The sequence below is a fragment of the Phyllobates terribilis genome, unplaced genomic scaffold (genome assembly GCF_046119375.1).
Source record: "Phyllobates terribilis strain yellow unplaced genomic scaffold, ASM4611937v1 Scaffold_2323__1_contigs__length_141014, whole genome shotgun sequence".
NCBI lineage: Eukaryota > Metazoa > Chordata > Amphibia > Anura > Dendrobatidae > Phyllobates > Phyllobates terribilis.
Window position 1 is genome coordinate 109,227 of NW_027365081.1, and position 16,449 is coordinate 125,675.

The window sequence follows — 16,449 nt, forward strand, 5'->3', positions numbered from 1 at the left end:
GCTAACAATTTGAGCCGACAATTTGTTAGCGGATACCATGTTGCATTTGGAGAGTCCCTGTGTGCCCAAACATTGGAGCTCCCCCACAAGTGACCCCATTTTGGAAACTAGACCCCCCAAGGCACCTATCTAGATGCATAGTGAGCACTTGGAACCCCCAGGTGTTTCACAAATTGATTCATAAATATGAAAAAGTGTTTTTTTTTCACTTTTTCATTTTTACGAATCAATTTGTGAAGCACCTGGGGGTTCCAAGTGCTCACTATGCATCTAGATAGGTGCCTTGGGGTGTCTAGTTTCCAAAATGGGGTCACTTGTGGGGGAGCTCCAATGTTTGGGCACACAGGGGTTCTCCAAACGCAACTTGGTGTTCGCTAACAATTTGAGCCGATTTTCCATTCAATTTGTTAGCGGATACCATGTTGCATTTGGAGAGTCCCTGTGTGCCCAAACATTGGAGCTCTCCCACAAGTGACCCCATTTTGGAAACTAGACCCCCCAAGGCACCTATCTAGATGCATAGTGAGCACTTGGAACCCCCAGGTGCTTCACAAATTTATTCATAAAAATGAAAAAGTGGTTTTTTTTTCACTTTTTCATTTTTACGAATCAATTTGTGAAGCATCTGGGGGTTCCAAGTGCTTACTATGCATCTAGATAGGTGCCTTGGGGGGTCTAGTTTCCAAAATGGGGTCACTTGTGGGGGAGCTCCAATGTTTGGGCACACAGGGGCTCTACAAACACAACATGGCGTCCGCTAATTATTCAAGCAAATTTTACAATCAAAAAGTCAAATGGCGCTCCTTCCCTTCCGAGCCCTGCCGTGCGCCCAAACAGTGTTTTTTCCCCACATATTGGGTATCTGCGTGCCCAGGGAAAATTGCACAACAAATTTTGGGGTCCATTTTTTCTTGTTACCTCTGTGAAAATAAAAAAAATTGGGTCTAAAGTAACATTTTTGTGAAAAAAGTTAAATGTTCATTTTTTTCTTCCACATTCAAAAAATTCCTGTGAAGCACCTGAAGGGCTAATAAAGTTCTTGAATGTGGTTTTGAGCACCTTGAGGGGTGCAGTTTTTAGAATGCTGTCACTTTTGGGTATTTTCTGTCATAAAGACCTCTCAAAGTGACTTCAAATGTGATGTGGTCCCTAAAAAAATGGTTTTGTAAATTTTGTTGGAAAAATGAGAAATCGCTGGTCAACTTTTAACCCTTATAGCTTCCTAACAAAAAAATATTTTGGGTCCAAAATTGTGCTGATGTAAAGTAGACATGTGGGAAATGTTATTTATTAACTCTTTTGTGTGACATATCTCTCTGATTTAAGGGCATAAAAATTCAAATTTTGAAAATTGCAAAATTTTCAAAATTTTCGCCAAATTTCCGTTTTTTTCACAAATAAACGCAAGTGATATCGAAGAAATTTTACCACAATCATGAAGTACAATATGTCACGAAAAAACAATCTCAGAATCAGTGGGATCCGTTGAAGCGTTCCAGAGTAATTACCTCATAAAGTGACAGTGGTCAGAATTGTAAAAATTGGCCTGGTCATTAACGTGCAAACCACCCTCGGGGCTTAAGGGGTTAAACCTCAATTTTGCATTTTTACAAAGGTAAAATGAGAAATTGAACAATACAATTTGTTGTGCAATTTATCCTGAGTATGCTGATACCATATGTGTGGAGGAAAACTACTGTTTTGGCGCACAGCAGGGCTTGGAAGGGAAGGAGCGCCATTATATTTTTGGAGCACAAAATTGGCTGGAATAGATAGCGGACGCCATGTCGCATTTGCAGAGCCCATGATGTGCCTAAACAGTGGAAACCACCCACAAGTGGCCACATTTTGGAAACTACACCCCTCATATAAGTGATTAGATGACTTTATTCTATGGGTCGGTGCGAATACAGTGATGGTAGATTTATATACATTTTTTTAGATATTTGGCGGTTATCACACACCAAAAAAGTTTTTGCATCGCTATATTTTGAGAGCTATAATTTTTCTATATTTCTGCTGACAGAATCACGTTAGGCTACGTTCAGTATTTGGTCAATATTTTCCATCAGGGCTTCAAACTGTAAAAATTTTCAGGCCCCCTGGAGACTGCTCAGGCTCCACCCCAGCTCCGCCTCCACCCCTCAAACTCCAAAATTCCTGCAGATCATTGTAAAAGACTCAATACCAGTTATCGCTAAACGGGATCCTGTCACATCCTAGCTACCCTCTACACTGCCCCCATAGCATTGTTAGTGATGCATGTGATACGGATCTACCATTTGCACCAACTTGACGGTCAGGAAGTGAGAAAAGGTGGTTCACTCAGTCACTGACGTAGCCCCACACTCACTCACACCCCTGACAGGCTGAGAGGCTCTTTCATTACACTGCGAGATTCTGCGGGGTCCCTCTGTGGCCATTTCTTTACATTGGTGGCAAGTGGTGTGGGATCAAGATAATAGTGTGTGTGAGTGTGGAACGCATACTCACAGACACAAAGGACTGCCAGTAGTAGCTTTTTCTGCTGGGGTCTTAAGATCAGCTCAGCACTAGACAGTCAGAATTAAAATACTGTAAGGCGTGTGGGTGCATCAGGTTGCAGTTCGGTGTCAGTGACTGTAGCGTGCAAGGGTGGCCAATGGCACCAGGAGCAAAACCAATGAGATGTCCAATGCTCCAGATGGTAGGAAGGAGGTGGAAGACGATGTGGCTCCAGAAGGAGGGGAGTCCCGCCCAGGCACCCCAAGGAGAGAGTCGTTAGTGGTTGGTCCCTCAGAGGGCCACCCACCACCCGGATGGGCGCACAGAGTAACACCGAGTGGTGCTGCCCCCTAGTGCCCTCTAAAGGGGGAGGTGTGAAGATATTCAAGGTAATCCCATGTCAATTACTGTGCACTGCTGGCAAGTGGGTTTTACAGAGCTCTACATATGCAATTCTGACACCACTGCAGCCAAAGCAGAGGGGAGGGGCTGAGAAGCAGGGAGTGAGATCCCTCACAGCAGCTGTGAGTGGCACAGGACGGCCCAGCCCCCGACCATGTGCTTCCTTAGTGTGAGAAACATAATTCAACAGCGAATTATGGTAAAACGATATATCCCAGTGACAAACCAACCAGATTTTCAGAAACCTAAAAGAATGGAGAATCTCACAATTCCTTTCTTCACAGCCCAACAAGCAAGGATAAGGAGATATGCAGAACAGCCTTTCAGAAGCCTCTAGGGCCACTGTGTTTGGTCTCCACGCATAGCAGGGGCTGGGTCCGTTGACACCAGAACCGGTTCCCTGGGACCATCCAGTAAGGAGGTATAGCTCATTTTAGTTTTTGGAGTCTCTTAGCTAAAAGGGAACAGGGGTGGAGACTTGGTCTCAACCAGGGGGCAGTAGGGGGAATGACCCAGAGAGTTTGAAGGTCTATGTAGCTAGAGTCTATTGTCTTTGGGTCCATCAACAAAGTGAGGGCGCACAGCTTCCCCATGTGGCAGCCCATCCCCCCTGAAAGCCAGGCCTTTCCATATAAATTGGTAATTGACTCTTTAAGTTCTGCTTATACTTACTGTACAATGCTTTTTATCTGTAACTCTGACCACTGTGTATGTATAACCCTTATGTATATAGTATATTGTTTAGTGTGCCCTTACGGTGATTAAACATATAATTCAACCTTGGGCTGTTCTTTTATCTCGATCCATGAACCTTACACCTGTTGTTCAGTCCAAAGGACACGCTACCGGGCTGGTAAGTCTGTTATTTCAAATAGGAACTGGTGGCAGCTCTACCAGGCCGACAAGGCTCTGCTTCACTGGAAATCACGTTGGTGCAATGGGTAGATCACGTGCTCCGTCTGGTGTAGTGTGACGTCAGGCGGGTGACGGGGTGTGGATCCATCACAAGAAGCGGCAACAGCGAGATTCTGCAGGGTCCCTATGCTGCCGTTTCTTCACAAGGGGCAATCACTTTTTCACATAGGGCCCTGTAGTTTTGGATTTATTTTACCCTTAATAATAAAGACCTTCATTTAAAAACTCCATTTTGTGGTTACTTGTGTTATCTTTGTCATATATTTAAATTGTGTTTTGCAAAAGATTAAGAAATCAGGAAGGGGGCATACACTTTTTCACACCACTGTATATATTATACTCGGTCTAGAAATTGAAAGTTGTTACTCTAATTATAATTAATATGTTAATAATGTTAATATTAATAATGAGCAGAGTTAATTTCAGCCCATTGTTTCGCCCTCTACAACAGTCACAGTTTCTCATGTGGCCACAAAGTTAATTGCCCACCCCCGACACATGAGGAAAATACATATATGCTTATACAATGTTTCCAATAGTATGACAGAGTATATCTTTAAGGTATGTTCACAGTTGGTGGGGTTTTTTTTCAGCCTCTTTTTTTCTTGCAATTTACAGTACCAGCTTAGAGAATGAGATTTCTAAACTTTCAGTCACACATTGCATTTTTCCTGCGCTTTTTAAATCTACAGCTTGTAAATTCTTTCAGGGGTTTTGCAGCATTTTTCACCCATTCAAATGAATGAAAACAAAACAATTAAAAACACTGCAAAAACGCGAGTATTGTACGCAGTGTTTTTCCTGCTACCACTTTTAGAGTAGAAAAAAATGCTGCAAAAATGCAAAAGTGTGAAGATACCCTTATCCTGGTTGTGTTCTAGCTGGAAATAAAAATAGAATGGCCATAATAACATGGAGATGTAATTCATACTATGGTGTTTCCACTTTCACTATTGCTAGGCAGCATCTATTTGTGCAGAGCCGACCGTTAACATTCTATCACAAGATTCCATGATGACATCACTGATGATGGTCGGCCATTATGACATCACTGCTCACAGCCACTACTTATAGAATGTACACAGGGTCACAGGTGCCTTTGTTGGCTTCATAGTGATTGAGCACACTTGCAGTTTCTCGCTATTCTATAGTGACTGATCGCACTTGCAGTTTTTCGCTATGGCTGAATTACTTCTGGATAATCTTCAGGTAGAAGCACTAATGGGGATTCTTATCAACAATCGCCCTGACACTGCGCTTCTACCTCCTGATGGCGTCCTCAGCTTCACTCACCGGCTGGTGATGGAGCTAGTAAATGACTGCCTGACCAAATACTACCAAGGTCATCTAACGTCAGAGTATCTGACGGATTTACCTCAAAACATCAGAACATTACTACAGCAGGTAAGTGGCGGATGCTCCGCACAAATCTTCTCCATAATAATAGATAATAACAGCGGGATAGAAGTTTTTCTTTCCTCCAATATAAAACACTAGCTATTGAACCTGTTCTATGCCCGGGTAGCAAGCATTTTTATTGGTACATTTCCGGCGCCATTTATTTTAAGACACTGTGTTTGCGAATTCACATATACAGTGTCTTCAATACAGTGTCTTCAATAAAATGGCGTTGGATAGCACGGTATGCGGTGTACACTGACTCCAGCGCCATTTTATTGAAGTAATGTGCTACAACGTCAACATAATAGTGTACATGCGCCCGCCATAGGGGACATGGCGATGTGTGGTACATGCGCACTGCTATGTTGACGTTGTAGTACATTACTTTAATAAAATGGAGCCGGAGTCAGCGCATGTGCATAACACGCTATCTGGTGCCTTTTTATTGAAGACACTATATATGCAAATTCACAGAAACAGGGTCTTCAAAAAATGGCTCCAGTAGCGTGGTATATGCATACCCCCTCCATTGCCTCCCTGTGTCAAGCAGGAGACCCCCATAGCCTCCACACATCCAGCAGGAGATCGCCATAGCCTCCACACATCGAGCAGGAGATTGCCATAGCCTCCGCACGCCCAGTATAAGACCCCCATAGCCTCCACACATCGAGCAGGAGATTGCCATAGCCTCCGCACGTCCAGTATAAGACCCCAATAGCCTCCCCGTGTCCCGCAGGAAATCCACATAGCCTCTCTGGGAACTCCTTCACGATGTTGGAAGACCATTTCCGGTGACTACCTCTTGAAGCTCATCAAGAGAATGCCAAGAGTGTGCAAAGCAGTCATCAAAGCAAAAGGTGGCTACTTTGAAGAACCTAGAATATAAGACATATTTTCAGTTGTTTCACACTTTTTTGTTAAGTATATAATTCCACATGTGGTAATTCATAGTTTTGATGCCTTCAGTGTGAATGTACAATTTTCATAGCCAGGAAAATACAGAAAAATCTTTAAATGAGAAGGTGTGTCCAAACTTTTGGTCTGTACTGTATATATTTAGCCAAAAGTGTGGATATAGAAACACTTTGACGTCCGGAGAGGCCGGAGGAAGAGTTTGGTGCAGGAATCAGTATTTTACTTCCTGCACTTAAAATGGTGGTGAAGTGTGGGGGGCGTATATTAACTATTTAAGTAAAAGTCACTGATCTCAGGAGAGGACGGAGGAAGATTGCAGCATAATGTGATATCTGGCGCCATTTTATTGAAGACAAATGTGCAATGTATTCAATACAGTCTGCAGATTTGTCTTTAATAAAGTGGCGCTGAATATGGCGCTCTGCGCAGGCATTGATTCTGGCGCCACGCTGCTCCCCGGCCTCTCCAGAGATGACAGCATGTGGTGCTGGCGCCAGACGGTATGTGCTTATGGCGCAGGACATGGCGGTCTGTGCTCAGCGCCTACGCATACCGCCATCTCCAGCAGCACAGTCCTCCTCCCTGTCTGGGATGTGGAGGGGTCTTTCTGTCTCCGGCCGCACTGCGCAGGGGTCTATAGAGGCTTCGGACAGAAGGACACATCCCGGGTTATATTATAGAAGATGAGTCCTCAGATATGGAGTCATTGTATCTGCAGACAGAGGAGCAGATGGCACATACAATGGCCGCCTCTATTCTGACCGCTCTCATCTCAGGATTTTCATTTTTGTTTCTTTTCTTCTTTATAGGCTGAAAAAAGATTTCAACATGGCGATTTGTCTTTTATTAAAGGACTCGCTGAAAAAGTCCTGTGTGTCCTGGAAGGTCGTGCCCGCTCCCCGGAACGCCTGGTAAGGAGCCGCCATCTTCTCTATCACACGTCCTTGTTTCCTGACCTTCTCCAGATCAGCAGTCAGAGATCAGATCTGGTGGGAGATGTTCCCGGCCTCCTGGCAGATGGATGGCCGCCAGTCCCTGCTGCTCCCTCGCCTGTGAGGACAGTCTGTATTCTGCTGATGGAGTCACAGCTCAGTGCTGGGAAGTCTGGATTACCGCTTCTGTCTATCACTATTATCACAGTCTTCCTGCTTGTAAATGCTGCCGCTGAGATAATAGGCCATATTACAGAAATGTCATGCACACAAGTCTCTTCTACAGCAATCTGCTCTTGTGGAGAGGAACTGCAGTGTAAAGCAAGTCCACCCAATACTGTAGTGCATGGAGTGCAAGCTGTACTCATGATATAAAGAATGCAGGTAGCACAGCTCTGGGGTATCACAGTGCAGAAAAGTCAGAGTTTACACTGAACGTTTGATTTTTCAATCTTAATTTATCTTAATCCAACTAAGTGAGAGAAGTTTCTGAGAAAAGTTATCACAAGTTACACTTTATTCCTGCAGCTTTTATATCTGAATATCATTTCTTATCTTTTTATAGAGTGTGATGGAATCATTGATCCCGGCGAGAAAGCCGCGTATGAGCGACTTCGAAACATCCAAACTGATCGGCAGCGGAGCTTCTGGGTGAGATTTCTGTTGGCATAATCCACATTTCTCAGGGTTCCCTATGACAAAGCTTCAGCCTCTGTGCTCTGCCCTGCAGTGTTATCATAGGGACATGACCTGAGCGCACATCACTGTTCACATCTATTTCTCACTATTCAGGTCCGTTATACACAGTTGAGCAAACTGATCTGTAACAGATCAGATTGTAAGGGCCTGTGCACACATTGCAGATTTGTCGCATTTTTATTGTGTTTTTTTCTGCTCAGATTTTTTCACAAAACCTGCGGCATTTCCTGATGCCAGCAAAGTGAGTGACATTCCTGAAGTCTCATGTGCACGAGGCCTATTTATCCTTGTAGATTAGCAGCAGATTTATAGCAATTCTGTCAGCATTTTCTCTGCAGATTTCACACATAATAATGAGGGGGAGAAAATCTGCTCAAAAACGCAGGTAAAAAAGTGTCAAAACGCAGCGATTTAAAGCAGCATTTTTCCTGTCAAGAGATGCAAATATGGTGCAGAAATTCCTGCTGTAAATACTTAATATGGGCGCAAACCCTTAAGGAAAGGGATAAAATAATCTAATCTCTTCCATTCCCCTGTCCTAGCCCCTCATCTGTTCTTGTGCTGCCTCCTCCTCCACAGCTTCCCTGTCCTCCTCCTCGCTGCACTTAGTTTTTTTCGGGGCTCCATTATGGAGCTGATAAGAGTAATTGGCTGCACACGGTCACGTGAGGATTGACACGATACTGACGTCAATGACTTCTGCACCCACATCCTCTACCATGACCATGTGAGTCCAATCACTGGCCTCAGCACCAGAAGGGGGCGCCAGAACAACAAAGACTGGCACAGAGGACGGAGGACTGCAGTGATGGACAGGTGAGAGCCTAGGACAAGGGGGTAGAATGTGTTCCATTATTATTTAACTACTTTCTTCCCCTCCATTTATGATGCCTTGGGGTACGGGAGAAGCATAATCAACTTATTCCTACGACAATTGGAGGAATTTCAATTTAGACTAATTTTACTTGGATAGAATTGTATCTGTTGGTGAAATATAGCGAATCTGCCCAAGAAGAATCTGAATAGATTCATTATAACCCATGGATTCTCCTTCCCTCCAGGTCCATCTACTTAGCGAACCATAAAGACTCACACCAGGTCTTTGCGATGAAGAAAATGGACAAGTGGAAACTGAATACTCCTAAAAAGGTGGAATGGGCCTTTCAGGAGAGGGACATCTTAACATTCGCTGATTGTCCCTTTGTGGTCTCCATGCTCTGCTCCTTCCCTACTAGATCTCACCTGTGTATGGTCATGGAGTATGTAGGAGGTAGGACACGTACATTGTATTATACTCAACCCATGTCTGCTGACATCTTATCACCGCTCATAGTATTAAGATTTATCCAAGTGGTTGGTTACATTCCCACAGAGCATTTACTATAGCTTATATTTTACCAAGATGCCTGATAATTTATTAATCTGTCTGCAGGGCTGCTATGGGACCCATGAGTCTAAGGGGGCCCAGCGCCACTTGGTACTGGGCCCCATCCCTCCGCCTGTCATCACAATTTCAGCGGTATCCGTATCCTCAGAGTGTGGATACGGTTGAATAGAATGGTGGATGAGGCAGCCGAAAGCTCCTGATCCACCCTTCAGCCTGTGCTGGTGATTCTGTGCACTGCAGCCACAAAGTCATCACAGCCTCAAACCAGTAGTGTGGAGTCTCAGTACTCCCACTGCACAGACCAGAGCAGCATGCTGGGGGAACAGGGCCAGTTGAGTAGTGTTTTTTTTAATGTCAGTATTTTTAGGGGCCATAATACTGTATGGGAGGCTGGAGGGAGCCAATCATACTGATTTGGGGAGCTGGTGTGGGCCATGATACTGATTTAGGGGCTGGTGTGGGCCATGATACTGATGGAAGGCTGGTGAGGGCATAATACTGAGTGGTGGGGCTGGTGGGGGCCATAATAGTGGTGGGTGGAGCTGGTGGGGTCCATGACACTGATTGGAGAGCTGGTGAGGGCCATAATACTGAGTGGTGGGGTTCATGGGCGTACCCAGGATCAAAACTAGGGGGGGGCAAGCCATGGTCACAGATACCGAAGAGAAATATATATATATAGTACAATGCTGAAGATTTCACTTCTTACATTACATGAGCGATATCTATTGTAAATTCCACAATAGCTCAGAAACCGGTAAATCGCTCCACATAGTATACTGGCCCCCATAAAATGCTCCATACAGGATACTGGCCCCCATAAAATGCTCCATACGGAATACTGACCCCCATATAACGCTCCATACAGGATACTGGCCCCCATATAACGCTCCATACAGAATACTGGCGCCCATATAACGCTCTATACAGAATACTGGCTCCCATATAATGCTCCATACAGGATGCTGGCCCCCATATAACGCTCCATACAGAATACTGGCCCCCATATAACGCTCCAGGCAGGATACTGGCCCCATATAACCCTCCATGCAGGATACTGGCCCCCATATAAGGCTCCATACGGAATACTGGCCCCCATATAACACTCCATACAGGATACTGTCCCCCATATAATGCTCCATGCAGGACACTTGCCCCCATATAACGCTCCATGCAGGATACAGGCCCCCATATAACGCTCCATGCAGGATACTGGCCCCCATATAACGCTCCATACAGAATACTGGCCCCCATATAACGCTCCATACAGAATACTGGACCCCATATAACGCTCCATACAGAATACTGGCCCCCATATAACGCTCCATGCAGGCTGTTCCCCACACATAATGCCTCATGCAGGCTGTTCCCCCCCAAATAATGCCCCACGCAGGCTGTTCCCCCACATAATGCCCCATGCAGGCTGTTCCCCCCACATAATGCCCCATGCAGGCTGTTCCCCCCCATATAATGCCCCATGTAGGATGTCACCCCACCTTATAATGCCCCATGCAGGATGACACCCCCCTTCCTTATAATGCCCCATGCAGTATGTCACACCCCCCTCCCTTATAATGACCCACGCAGGATGTCACACCCCCCCTCCCTTATAATACCCCATGCAGGATGTCACACACCCCCATATAATGCCCCATGCAGGATGTCACACCCGCCTTACAATGCCCCATGCAGGATGTCACCCCCCCTTATAATGCCCCATGCAGGATGTCACACACACTCCCTCCCCTTATAATGCCCCATGCAGGATGTCACAGGCCCCCACCTCACCCCCCTCCCTTATATTGCCACAGGCCTCCATATAATAAAAAAAAAAATCAAATACTCACCTCACATCTCACCTGCTGCCGCTGCTCTGGACTCCAGCGTCGCCGGCCTCATCCCACTCTGCGCTGTGACTGCTCAGGAGAAAGCGCGGTGTAAAGACGTCACCGCGCCCTCTGACCTGAGACGTCACAGTGCAGCAGCCGGGGAGGATTCAAGAGCTGCTGCGGAGGCACGGGGAGGGGTAAGCATTGTGCTGGGTGCCGGGGCCCTGAGCAAGCGGGGGAGAGCGGGCGCTGACGATGAGGGGCCCCCCGCCTGCTCAGGGCCACGGCATTTGCCTGCGTGCGCCGGGTGCTGACGCCGGCCCTGGTGTGCGGCTTGTGTGCCTGCTTTAAAGGGGGGGCAGCTGCCCCCCCCTGGCCCACGGTGGGTACGCCCATGGTGGGGTTGGTAAGGGCCATAATAATTCTGTGTAGTGTGCTGTGGAGGTCCTTATTTTGTGTAGCGGTCCCCATTCTGTGTTAGGGTCCAAATTCTGTGTGAGGGGCTATGAGGGCCATCATACTGAGTGGGGACATTATATTGAGTGGAGGGACTGTGGGCGCCATCATATCGAGTAGGGGGCTGTGGCCTGGCTCCCCTCACTTTAGACTAATATTACGTGCACTAGACATTATATGTGTATACATTCTCTCCTGAACAATATCTCTGCTCACTTCTTATTATACATCATGGTGAATTGCTTTATAAACCCCTCACCTGTCATATTTCCTTTTTTTCTATAGGTGGAGACTGTCGGACCCTTCTAAACACCAGGGGTCCTTTACCTGTCCCCTTGGCCCGCTTGTACTTTGCAGAAGCGGTTCTTGCTGTGGAATACCTGCACAGCTATGGTGTGGTGCACAGAGACCTGAAGCCAAGCAAGTAAGTGCCCTTTTTAGTATAATAAGGGAAGGAAAATTATCCTTTATTATCACATGGCCTGTGAGACTAAAACCATCTTTTCGTTCACAGCCTCCTGATAACATCTTCTGGACACATTAAAGTTACCGATTTTGGGATTTCAAAAGTTGGTGTCATGATACCAAAAACCAACATCTACAAGCAATTAGCAGGGGACATCGCCAGAGAGTTCCTGGACGATGAGGTCAGCATCACTTACAGGAACTTAGCTTGTTCTTTACAAATCTCATCACACTATTGCTTCTTCTCTACATTCTTCATTTCTATAGAACTTTTCCACTGATATTTCATCTTCTGTCATTACGTTTTCATGGCGAGAACATGTTAAAATAATGCTATCATCAATCTCATCTCTTTCTTTTGTTGATTTACAGTCCTGTGGCACCCCAAGTTACCTAGCCCCAGAGGTCATCCTGAAAAATGGCTATGGAAGACCTATTGACTGGTGGTCAATGGGGATCATACTATATGAATTTCTTGTGGGATTTGTACCATTTTATGGGGATTCCCGAACTGAGCTTTATAAAAATGTTGTCTCTGGTAAGTAGAATAATCCAATCATTGCTTTGATTGGTTACATTGGTTTAGTTATTTCCTTTGCTTTATCTTACAGTCCAATAAAGAGGTTTTTTTCTGTAATTTTCTATATAACAGGAGACGTAGTTTGGGATCGTTATCCCGTTCCTCCCTTTCTTGCTCAGAATCTCATCACCAAACTGCTCAGAAAAAATCCTGCACATAGACTTGGGACAGGTAACAATTTACTTAATACAACTAGGACATATCGCTCATGTCCATGAGTATCAGCACTCCTCTATCAGCTCATCCATTTCTAGTTCTCCATTTCTCTATTTCAGTCTATTTCTCTCATGGGTGGCTCAGTTATGTCATTAGTTCAGATTAAGTTAAACTGTTCAGATATGGAGCAGTCTGTGACAATATCTGCAACACTTTTATTTTGTATTTTCCAGCAGGAGCATTTGAGATCAAGGGTCATCCATTCCTAAGTGACTTAGACTTTGACAACCTTGGAAGTCAGAAGACAGAGTACGTTTCTCAGCTTGTGTCAGACATGGACACAAGCTCCTCTAACAGTACAAGCTCCTCTATCAGTTCAAGCTCCTCTTTCAGTAAGTAGAAAAAGACGTCATCTAGACTAAACGTCTGTTTGTCTTGTCTTCCATAATATGAGACAATTGTTTCCCAATAATATTAGTGATAAATGGTGACTGTGTTATATTGACAACCTCTAATAATACTTCATTATCTATGTCTTGTAGATTTCTCTGATATAATCAAACATCTGGTCTCAGAGCATGAGTGTCTTGCTTTCCAAAATTTTATATCATCTTCTGAATGGTTTTCTAAAGTAAGTATGAGATCAATAAATGCAAAATATGTAAAAAAAAAAAAAAGACCTCTAAAAGTATAAAAAAAGTATTTCATATCTTTTTTTTGTCCACATTTAGCTCTCTACCACCGCTACCAGTACGATAAACGATGAGGATCCCAAGTCCCCTCCAGAGTGTACCCCAGCATCCAGTGAAAACATCTCAGAAATGTTAGTAGTTTATAGGGTCATTAGTGGGAGCTCCAGGCTGATACATGTGGACGACCTCAAATATGTTACATAAGTACCATAATATCAAATGCAGCATCCATCAACCCATGGTTAGTGGTCATTGTGCTTTTGGCTACTGAAACCGCAGGTGATAATAGCCCATATGTACAGCCAGTGTTGCTTTTTTACTGCTGCCCACACTGTAGGAGAGATGTAGTACTACTACATGCCATTCTTAGCAATTCATTTTTGCTTCGCTCTATAGTAGGTAGATTTGAGCAGGAAACCTTGCCTACTATGACTCTCATATCCTAATAGGTCTTTTATAATCGGTGTTATTCTAGTGAGGCAACCCCTTCTTTACACGTTTATCTTCTTCAAAACAGGCAGAAGGGATCTTTTCCCGTATGTAATAAAGACGATGCTATTAGCAGCTTGCCATCCTCGTCCCCATTATCAGGTATGTACATGTCTACAGCACGAACAATTAGAATGTTTACTTCAAGGCTCAAATATTTCCACATGGTTTTTCTTCTATTGGTCTCCTATGTTCTGCATGTGTCATGGATCCCAATGATGTTGCCCATAGGCCCATACTGCATCTCTATTTCCCTAATTTTGTACAGTGTTTCCAGATTACCAGATCTATAGGCGACAGGACTAGAATAATTATCCTATACACAGGAAAGATACAAAGTAGATCCTATAAGAATATATTGTTACTGACTTTTTTACATTTTCTGATCAGGATTTCCATCTCACGAGAAAAGAAAATCTTCGCTATATTTACTTATAGAGCAACAAACCTCAAAAAATAAAGAAAAGGTGGAAAAGAGACGAGGTAAGTGTGAGAATCAGCTCCATATTGTGTGATGTCAGTGAGAATAATTCATGTGGAGCAGAGGTCATCTGTCAGTGGTTGGATTGTCACATGTATGATGGCTGACGATGATCCCGCACCTCAGTGTGATGAGATTCCTCTGCCGTCCGGCCACTGTGACCGCACAGTAGTATCATGTAATATGGAGCCACATCACTTACATTATAGATACAAAGCAGTTCCAAAAGGATATATTGTTACTGTGGGTTTTTTTTTTTACTCTCTGATCAGAAATTCCAGCTAATGAGGAAATAAAATCTGCAATAAATCTGAGTATAGAGCAACAAACCTCAGAAATTGAAGAAAAGAGGGGAAGGAGACGAGGTAAGTGTGAGAATCAGCTCCATGTTGTGTGATGTCAGTGAGAATAATTCATGAGGAGCAGATGTCATCTGTCAGTGGTGGGATTGTCACATGTATGATGGCTGACGATGATCCCGCACCTCAGTGTGGATAAGATTCCTCTACCGTCCTGTCACAGTGACAACACAGTAGTGTCCTCTAATATGAAGTCCCCTTACTTACAATGATGTTACATCTCTTCTCATAGGTTCCATCTTCCGCCGCTTGATATCATCCTGCCGGCGTGGATTATCCAGGGCTGCTCGCTTACTTCCATGTTGTCACCGTTCCCCCAGAATCATCTAAAAGACGGGAAACCTCGGCATCCAGCGCCCTGAAGTCCAGCAGATCTACCATCACTGCTGGACCTGTATAGAAGGACCTTCACCAGCTTCCTGTGGCCTTCTGACTTGAACATCTTTACCCGGACATGTTTTGCCTCTGTCACCAGGCTCCGCGGTATTCATGCTGCTCGCCTGACTTGGCTTTTACTGATCACCCGGTATCTGACTTCGGCTGTCTTCATGACTATGATTTTGTCCATTGATAATGTTCCTGGTTTTGTTCATCCCTTAACCTTGTATCCTATTATCAATTAAAACATAATAACTAAAAGCTGTTGCTGTTGCTCTGATTCCTTTTCATCTTAAACTCACAACTAATTGTAACTGACTAATTGTAACTGATTAATTGTAACTAGTGTTGAGCCACCCCCGTAGTGTTCGAGTTCGGTTCGGTTCGTCGAACACCCGTATGTTCGCCGAACTGTTCGTCGAACACCGTTAAAACTAATGGCAGGCAAACTAAAACACATAGAAACACATAGAAAACACCTTCAAAGGTGTCCAAAAGCTGACAAACTGCTCAGAAGACACAACTAACACATGGAAAAGTGACAAGCACATATAGTCATGCGAAAAGAAAAGAGGTTGAGGAGTAAAAGGAGGGGGAGACACAGATATAGGCATGTCATGCCCTTGTAAAACCAAAAAAGTGCGAAGCCGACACGGCCAGTCCGTTCCTGCCCGTGCGACCTCCGTGTCGCCGGGTTTGTGCAAGAGCCGCGGTGGACCCTGAAGGCCAGCCCCCCTCTCCCAATACTGGTGCCTGTCCGCTGGTGGGTCGAGCGAGCCCCCCTGCGGTGGAAGCAGGTCTAAGCTTTTTAATTTAAATTGTCTCTCTAATTTGAATGAATACACTTTAAATCCTTTTACAAGGATCTATTGGAGGGCAAGTCTCATGCCAGCAGCCGCGGTAATTCCAGCTCCAGTACCGTCCACTAAAGCTGCTGCAGTTAAAAAGCTTTTATAAGGATCGAGCTTGGAGGTCCACCGCAAGGCGTCCTACCGCCTGTCCCAGCCCCTGTGCCTTGGGGTGCCTCCCCGATGCTCTTCACTGAGTGTCCCGGGGGCATGAACCATTTCCTTTGAAAAAATTAAGTGTCCAAACTACAGGTGGTGTAGCTTGCTTTACAGCTGGGATAATCCGCTGACTAGCAGACACTGCTACTAGGCACAAAGTATTTCCTGGGCTAGATGCAGTTAAAAATTTGTAATTAGATACACTTGTTGGATGCTGAGAAAGCATTCCATAGAGTCTCCTGGCACGCCATATATTATTCTCTTAAAAAGCTTGGGGTAGGGGTCTAGGGGACCCTTTTATAGCCCAAATCACGGCCCTGTATCGCAATACGTCACCTAGGCTGAAGATAAATGGAACATTTTCATCACCTTTCATAATCACCAATGGGACAAGGCAGGGATGTCCTCTGTCCCCTCTCTTA

General features: G+C 44.8%; 2 protein-coding genes across 2 annotated transcripts in view; both read left to right on the forward strand.

Moving 5' to 3' along the window:
- LOC141246047 (microtubule-associated serine/threonine-protein kinase 1-like) overlaps positions 1-15,281 on the forward strand; it is a 52,484-nt gene extending 37,203 nt beyond the window's left edge. Inside the window, exons 13-14 of the mRNA XM_073669107.1 lie at positions 14,556-14,648; positions 14,875-15,281. Coding sequence (XP_073525208.1) covers positions 14,556-14,648; positions 14,875-14,972 — 191 coding nt within the window. The 3' untranslated portion in view covers positions 14,973-15,281. The remainder of the gene's footprint in view (positions 1-14,555; positions 14,649-14,874) is intronic.
- Positions 6,531-13,517, forward strand: LOC141246046 (microtubule-associated serine/threonine-protein kinase 1-like). Its single transcript, XM_073669106.1, has 11 exons — positions 6,531-6,617; positions 6,927-7,028; positions 7,615-7,700; positions 8,810-9,018; positions 11,706-11,844; positions 11,935-12,067; positions 12,258-12,423; positions 12,538-12,636; positions 12,855-13,013; positions 13,164-13,252; positions 13,353-13,517. Exons 1-11 carry the CDS (start codon positions 6,531-6,533, stop codon positions 13,515-13,517), a joined length of 1,434 nt encoding a protein of 477 aa, XP_073525207.1.
- Positions 15,282-16,449: the final 1,168 nt, after the last annotated feature.